At 37.3% G+C, this 8,576-nt stretch overlaps 1 protein-coding gene across 1 annotated transcript; it reads left to right on the top strand.

The window, feature by feature from the left end:
- The first annotated feature begins 4,895 nt into the window (after window positions 1-4,895).
- LOC122349897 (olfactory receptor 13C4-like) lies at window positions 4,896-5,861 on the top strand. Its single transcript, XM_043246027.1, has one exon. The coding sequence runs from the start codon at window positions 4,896-4,898 to the stop codon at window positions 5,859-5,861; it is 966 nt and encodes a 321-aa protein (XP_043101962.1).
- Window positions 5,862-8,576: the final 2,715 nt, after the last annotated feature.

Below are 8,576 nucleotides of genomic sequence, written 5' to 3'. Positions count from 1 at the left end.
ACGCAGTGTTTTGTAGAGTGAAAAGGGAAAGCCTGTGATGAATATTTTATGAGCAATCGTTCAGCGGGTTTTCTGTGGCATGACAGCCGTGAGAAGTACAGTCTTAAAAAAGTCCTTTCTGTCAAAGAGAATGACGTGCAGGAGAAGATGGCAGCATGACCGGGTGTTTGTGGAATCTCATCGGATAATTAAAGTTTAATGTAGAGATAAGTGACTCCATCATGACTCCATCCGTCAAAGCATATCATACGGCTTATTTAATCAGGAGATACTTTCGTGTACGAGAGTACAAGACATTACATCCCAGGACTGTCACTGGACTATATAATACCCTCAACTGCATTTAGCGCATTTAACATCGAAGCATTTTTGAGTAAAACAGAATTTTTGGTTTGAAAAGAAAATGTACAAAAGGCTTGATTTTATGATGATTGAATATAATGAATTGCTCCAATAATATTGTTTTCTCTGTCTTCTATAAACATGCCACATTCATTCAAGCAACGTACACTTTCAAACATGAGCTATGATTTATTGTTTTCCTTCAAATATGCAAATGAAAACCTCTCCACGAGGAGAACCTGACATACACTTTAAATCAGAGGGTTGTCCTCCATCAAAGATGGTTTATGTGATTGATACAAGACTCATTTGTAAGCTTATGTATCCAAGACAGCGCAGTCATCATATTTATTGCTTGAAGTAGCGCATTGTTGTGTGATGTATGGTGGTTCTGCGCCTCAAAGCCTGATTTTCATTTTGATGCTTTCATCCATAAAACTGATTGAAGTTGAGTTTCTGTTAAAAAGAAAAATACTAGCCTGGAATTTGTTTAAGTACTTCATCATAAGCTGTTACAGTGACACTGCATCTGTCTTTTATAGGAATAGGTCACCCTACAATAAAAGTCATTGGTTTTTTGTCATTTTGTTGTTGTCTTTCTGCTTTTTTTTTTGGCTGAGTGAAGCATGATCAGTGTATCCTAGCTGGTTTGAAGACTCGTTTAAGAGGTGTTCTGACCACTTCTTTAGCTAGTCAGGCTTGGACACCAGCTGGTCAACTAGTGAAAAACAACTAACTTCCATCTTAAACCAAACCAACCAGCTAAGGCTGATTTTGGCGTTATATATATATATATATATATATATATATATATATATATATATATATATATATATATATATATATATATATATATATATATATATATGTTGTCTTTAAATATAAACTTTGACTGCTAATGAAAACAATGCCAAGGAAATGCTTTGTAGTTAGTCTGATATAACATCAACACAGCATGGGCCGATATTTGCCTTTTTTATGTATTTAATTTTATTTTTTTTTTATCATATCAGCCGATCCTTTTTTTCTGTCTGCCGTGAGAAGCAGGAATTTTATTCTAAAGTCAATGTCAAAGTATAAATTATTAACAGTAATAGAAAGACATGCTTTATGTTTGCTTTTTCATCTGCACGTCTCATTTAAAGTCTTCGAACGTCTAAGAAAGTTTTATTTCACAATGCTCGCAAAACCAGTCAAATTCAGCTCTCGGTTACAGTGTTTACTTCTTCTAACGGTTACATTACTCGTGAAAAATACCAACCGCTACACCAGAATCAAGAAGTTACGTCTTTTTATTTTACAGCTTTGGCTCAAGGTCATTTTTTTCAAGGTCTTGCTGAAAGCTGCAACGCTGTGGGCTGCAGCTGGATCCTTTCAAGGATAACAATCTCAGAGCTCAGTTTTTACTCATCTCAACCCAGTAGTAAGCAGTCAGAATACTGAATCATCAAGGCAAAAGGGGTCAAGGCCAAATGAAACAAATTGTCTTCTGTTAGTCTCTGTAATAAATGTAGCTCGTTTCCAAGCTAATAGCCGCCCTCATTTGTCATGCCTTATTTTCATGTTTATCTGTTTCCAGCTGATGCATAATGACTTTGAGCTTGTTTTCCGCAATTTGTCCATATCTACAGAGTAGACAGTGGTCAAAGGTGCTTGTTGACGGAATGGGGCTGCATTATTTATACTGAAAGGATGTGGATAAAATCACTTGCACTCGGTTGCCTTTTAGCCACTGCCATTGCCAGTGGTCCTTCCTCTACAAAACGAAATGCGGAATAAACAAAGATGTCAAGTTACTTAAGTCATCCAATGTGTTTAGGTGCACACATTAGTTTGATGCCAATGTAAATAGTTCACACGTTGAGAAATATATTTTGTTTTTGTGAAAAGCCTGTACTCTATATATATAATCCCTCTCATCACATCTTATTGATATTCAAATCTGATTTTAATCTTCGAAAACATTATTATCTCTCAATATTTCAATAATTGTTATAATAACAAATAAATACCAATTCGAGGGCAACCACAGTTGACCTTTTAAATTCCATATCCTATAAACTCATCTTCTTGTTAAAGGGCTCTCTCGCATTTTGATTTAAGTGTTTGAGTGTTTTATGGAATCCTTTTGAGTTTGGGGGGGACCAATTAACTCACTCTGAGGATGAACGTTGTTATCTTTACATAAGGTCATTAAACCTGACCCTCAGGAGATGAGAGCGGCCCGGGGCTAATTAGAGCAGATATCATTCTCACACACTAGACCCGACTGTTTTTGTTTCAGCATTGCCTTAATAAGACAAGACAAATTAGTCAGTTTGTCGTTGTTGTCTTTATTTTGAGAGAATGAGGCTGTTTGGGGAGTCATTAGGTTGTTTATGGGTGTGTTTTTCCCTTTGGATTGTAATTTCTTTATAAAGTATGTATTTACAAGAAAGACATTAACAAGAAGATAGCTGTTTTGTTCCAAACTTTGCATTACAAGACCAAAGCGGCCGTTTTGTCAGACCAGTTGGAAATGTTAGCTCATCCTGAGAAGCTCTTTCCAGAAACATGCAGGATTGTCTTATATTTCATAGAAAGTTAAATATAACTCTTCATTACGTACATGGCCATCTCCTAAAGCGCAGTTATGGGCATCATGCTGTGGAAGTGTGTAATGATGACAAGTTGAACTGAATTCATGAACAAATACAAAACCTTGACATGACTTGAACATAATGCATAATGATCTGCATATCTCTCCATCTGCTAAATCCAATCCAAATGTGTACGCAAAGGAAACCTAAATTCAAAAGCATTTTTGACACATTTGAGTTTGTGTTTCACTACTTCCACAATTATTTTAAGTGTATACCATTATATTTTTTACAAAATACTGCGTGGTTTTATTAATATTTTTATGGGGACTCCTGAACTCCCCCAACCCCCAGGTATACATATACAACAGAGATGATAGGATTCATTAGTTTGCACTGATTTAAAAAACTGTGCATTGAATCATTTCTAACACATGGGCATAGGTAAAAACAGATTTATTTATATATATATTTATTTAGATTATTAGCAGACCAATATTTGACCAACCGGCAACCAATGGAGGGAGATAAAAGAGAGGTGTGACTCTTTTGGGCTTGTTGAAAACCAGTCGGCCAGCTGAATTCTGAATCATTTGTAGGGCTTTGATTGTGCATTGCGGAAGTCCAGCCAGAAGAGTGTAAGCAGTAGTCCAGCCTAGAAATGATAATGGCCTGGACAAGAAGTTGTGTGGCATACTCTGATAGAAAGGGCCTGATCTTTGTGATGTTATGCAATGCAAAACTGCAAGACCGGGCAGTTTTTCTCATCCTGTAGAGTTGGAGAGGCAGGGTAGACAAAAAACTCAACCTTTGCCAGGTTGAGCTGTAAATGATCTTTCATTGAAAGCCAAGAAATCTGCCAGGCAGCCTGAAATCGATGTGCGTGATTTCACCAAGTACAAGATTCAGGTCATTTTTCACCCTTTTTAATCAGCTATCATTTCCCTCTGATTTTAGATTAGGAAATCTACATTTTTGGACAATAATGGTGATCCAGGATCATGTCTCACTTACATGTCATCAGCATAGCAGTGATAGGAGAAACCAGCCTTTATGTTGGGTCCCAGTGATGCAGTGTTTATGGAGAAGTGGTGAGGTCCAAGGACTGATCCCTGAGGAACCCCAGTCACCAGTTGATGTGATTCGGATACCTCCTGTTCCCAGGCCACCCTAAAAAAGACCTACCTGTGAGATAAAAGTGCTTTTCAGAGTCTGTGTCTAAAAGTCAAGTGGAACACAGCCCTGGATGGGGAACAAAGGTAAGCCTGGACAATTAGGAAATGGAGGAACCGGGCAGTGCAACAGGTCACAAGACTTGAAATGAGACTTGATCATTTATTTATATTAATCATTTATTTTACCTAATGATATATATTAGCTGATTGTATCAGAAGATTTTAGAGTTTCTTTTATTTCTTTTATGTGTCTCCTTTTCTTAAAAGTTTTATTTGATTTTGCCAGTTCTTTCATCACGCCGCCTTCGCTTTATCCTTCTGGGAGTTTTTATTATTGTTACAAAAATGAACACAAAAACAGACAACCTTAAAGCAATTAGTTACACCATCATTAAACTCGCGTAAATGAAGCAAACAGCGCTAATGAATGTCTTTTCTCTCAAGACTATTTAGACATAAGAGGTTCTTTCCTGTTTAATGACACCTCTGGAGGAAAAACTGGCCAATATATTGCCCCCAAAAAGATTATTGAGGTAACATTTAGGATACACAGTGATCCAGAAACGAGACAAAAGACTACTATATCAGCAAACCACAGCACCACTGCATTTATGCAGTCAAGATAATCATTGTATGCTTTTATATTGTATATTCTGTATATTGCTACATTTCTGATTGAATGTCATACATACTCAAATAACATCATGGACTGTTTGTGATTGTTTCTCACAGGTATCTGTTTTTTTTCACTGAAGGTGAAGCACACTGCAAGGAATCAGGGTGGTAAAACAGGACAGGTATGCAGAACTCCAGCGATCTCATCATTCAGCCTGCAGGATTTTACATTGTTGCGCTGAATTCAATGCCTTACAGTAATGTCTATGTCATGTTCCTCACTGTCATTTATGTGATCACAGTTATGTGCAACGTCTTTCTGATCGCCATCATTTTCTACGACCATCGTCTGCATGTCCCGAAGTTTATGGCCGTTGGTAGTCTGGCTTTTGTCGATCTTGTTCTCAGCACCTCGCTCGTGCCTGGCATGATAAAGACGTACATTGTTCTAGACAATTTTGTGCCGTTTAAACTGTGCTTTGTGCAAATGTTCACTTACTATAATTTTTTATCACTTGAATCGTTTTGCTTATGCATCCTCTCTTATGACAGGTTCATCGCAATCTGTTTCCCTTTGAAACAGAAGTCTATAAACACTAACATCAGAATGGCCTATATAATCTGTGCAATTTGGATCTTGAATTCTATTAGGTCACTGTACGGTCCTTCATCCATCTCAACCATGTCGTTTTGCGGCTCTCTTAAGGTCAACAGCTATTTTTGCGATTTTGCTCCCGTTTTAAGACTCTCCTGTAGTGACATTACAGCCCAGTGGAATTTGGCCACTACTTCATCTACGATTTTCACTGTTTTACCTTTGATTTTTATTTTCTTGACCTACATAGGTATACTGATTTCTGTATTCAGAATGAAAAGTAATCAGAGCCGTTTTAAGGCACTGGCCACGTGCAGTGAGCACCTCGTACTAGTGGCCATTTTTTTCATTCCAATTTTTATTATCTTCAATCTTGGACTTTCTGGGTTTGTTATAAACCCAAACGTAAGAGCAGTGTGCTTGTCTTTGTCGTCCCTCCTTCCACCCTGCCTGAATCCTATCCTCTACTCACTGAAAACTAAAGAGATTCAAAGCCGCATTCATTCTTTGTTAATCAAGAGACTGTCTGTTCATCCTCTGAAAAATATGCATTAATGCAGAAGTGCTATTATTATTTATAATGTAAATGGCTTTCTGTGATTTTTTTTTTAAATATATGTTTTTTTTTCTTTGATCATTTGATATCTTGTTTAAAAAAATAAATCCTCTTGTTTAACTTCCACTATTTAGTCATTTTGCTTGCTGCTTGCTTTCAAACATACTTTAAATCTGTGTGTTAAGCCTTATTCTGTGTTTTACTTCTTTTCCCCTGTATCCGTCTCTGATGAAAATCAATGGTCTCCAAAGTGCAGAGCTGGTGCAGTGTTTACTTACTGTACTTCAGCAAACATGATTCACGAAAACAGAACTTTTGCAGCACATTTTAATATACTTTTAATATACTTTTGCACAATGGCAATAACCCAAACTGAAGCTTTTTCACTAGGCTTTATCGTGGATATAATATACACAAAAAGACTATACTTATGCAAAAAGAATGTAATGTTTTTTCATACACTTCTTATTATATAAATTCATATATAATGCTTTTAGTTAATCTGATTATTGCTTTTGAAACACTAAAAGACACTGTTCCTTACAGTGACCAGAAGAGGACGTCTTCAGTACACTTAGTTTTGTATTAGCCATGACATATTAGGTTGTGATATGTGTATTAGGAATGTGATATGTGTGTTCTGATTGACAGGGTCCCTACACAGTGTTCACTGCTCCCTACTCCCAAAGCATGGGATATCTGTTGAAATTTAAACACATATAAAATACATATACAATTTTGTATATAATAAATATAGTTAAAAACGTATATGTTTAGACTATTACAGATAATGGTTTCATCTCAAGTGAATTTCTTTCCCACATGCAGCCTTATTCCTAAATCTTCTAAGGCAAACAAAGTAAAATAAATAAAATAAATACAACTGTTTTAAAAATGACAACTGTTCCTCACCGGGTATATTTAGTTTTACCTATTCATACAATACAATATGCAAATGGTACTCATTGCCATATAGTTTGTATAATTATAACATTTATTGCAACTGCTCAACTGCAGATCCTTTAAAAAACTTTCAGCATGAAATCTCACTTAAAGGATCACTCCACTGTTTTTGGAAATAGGCTCATTCTCCAATTGCCCCAAGGTAAAAAGGTGAGTTTTACTGTTTTTTAATCCATTCAGCCGATCTCCGGGTCTGGTGATGCACTTTTAGCATAGCTTAGCATAGATCATTGAATCCAATAAGACCAGTAGCATCGCGTTCAAAAATAACTAAAGAGTTTCAATATTTTTCCAATTTAAAACTTGACTCTACTGTAGTTATATCAAGTACTAAGACTACTTAGTACTTGATAACTAAGTGTACTTAGTTTCCTAAAATGCTGCTGGTTGACGTTAGTTTCACCAGCCACTTGCACCATTTTTCTCTGGTATAAATGTGCATGATTGAACATCTCGCTTATGTAAACCTCATAGAGATGTAATGTTGAGACATTTGTGGTCTCACTTGGGAGCCCTAAAAACCTCTGAGCAATACAAGACATGGCAGTTAGTGCAGTTCAAGGTTCAAGGCATGAGGGATGTTAGGAAGAAAGGAGGGTTAAATAGTGTAACCAAGACATTCCCTTCTAGTAAAAGTAAAAGTGCCACAGACAGAACTATGTTATGTGAATTTACAGTGCAGGTGTTGGCAGGCAAGTGTGTCAGAACAGAAGTACTCCATGCTGCAACCTTCCCAATGCCCCATAAGCCAGATAACTATAATAAACTATGCAACAAAAACTAAAGTCAAAAAGTTCACTTTTACATATGCAATCATTGGGGTGCTGAGACAAATCCATGCAAGACAGAGAATATTAGGGTAAATTTTCATATCAGAACTGCCCACTGGAAATTACAGGTTTGCCAAGGGAGACCATCCTGTGGAAATAACATACAGGATTACCCATATGGGTACTTAGTAGAGCCCAAGGGCTGACTAATGACATACAACACACTTACTGGACCCAGCAACAGAGTCTGAATGCCACATGGTGCTGCAGAACTCAACCAGGGAACACTAGACAGGGAACTTACTGGAAAATTTATGGTGTTTGTATCATAGCGAGATGAATGGAGCCACAATCAAAATGCTGAGTTAATCCTCCTGCAAATTACCTGTTCATACCCAACACACTTAAGGAATCCAGCTGGGCCAACCTTTGTTTGTAGTCAGCCTTCCCTTGTGATTAACCTCCTAAGCAGACAAAGAGCTGGTAAGAGTGTCTAAAGGTCTGGGTCTATGTGGTGTTTCAGATGTGAACAAGCAAAGCCAGAGCTAACCTGGAGATTTTATTACATGAAAACCACCAGACAACTCATGCATAATAGCAATAACAGGACTCTTCATTTCTTTCTCTCTACCTTTTTAATTCCGCTATAATACTGCCATCTAGCAGTCATATGCAGAATCACAAAGTCTTAAAGAACACAACAATGTGTTCCATGTTAATGTGCATAGCGCAAATGGGACACATCAACTCAAGGGCTGATTTTCCAGGGGCAGTGCTTGCAGGTTCACCACATTGTCCTGAAAGGTAGTAGTATTTAGAGCACTGAACCAGCCTGGGGTCTCAGGCTAACAAAAATGCCTGCAGCTCTTACCTGATCCCCTGGACCCTCATCATAAGCACTTGTCATCCTTTTCAGAGTATAGGCCGCCAACAACGACTCTCCAGGGTCCTCTGTCCTACCCATTCTCAAGCTGGTTCCAG

This window comes from Puntigrus tetrazona, chromosome 8 (genome assembly GCF_018831695.1).
Source record: "Puntigrus tetrazona isolate hp1 chromosome 8, ASM1883169v1, whole genome shotgun sequence".
Lineage (NCBI taxonomy): Eukaryota > Metazoa > Chordata > Actinopteri > Cypriniformes > Cyprinidae > Puntigrus > Puntigrus tetrazona.
The sequence above is the reverse complement of the archived record's forward strand: the minus strand, read 5'-3'. Positions and strand labels throughout refer to the sequence as shown.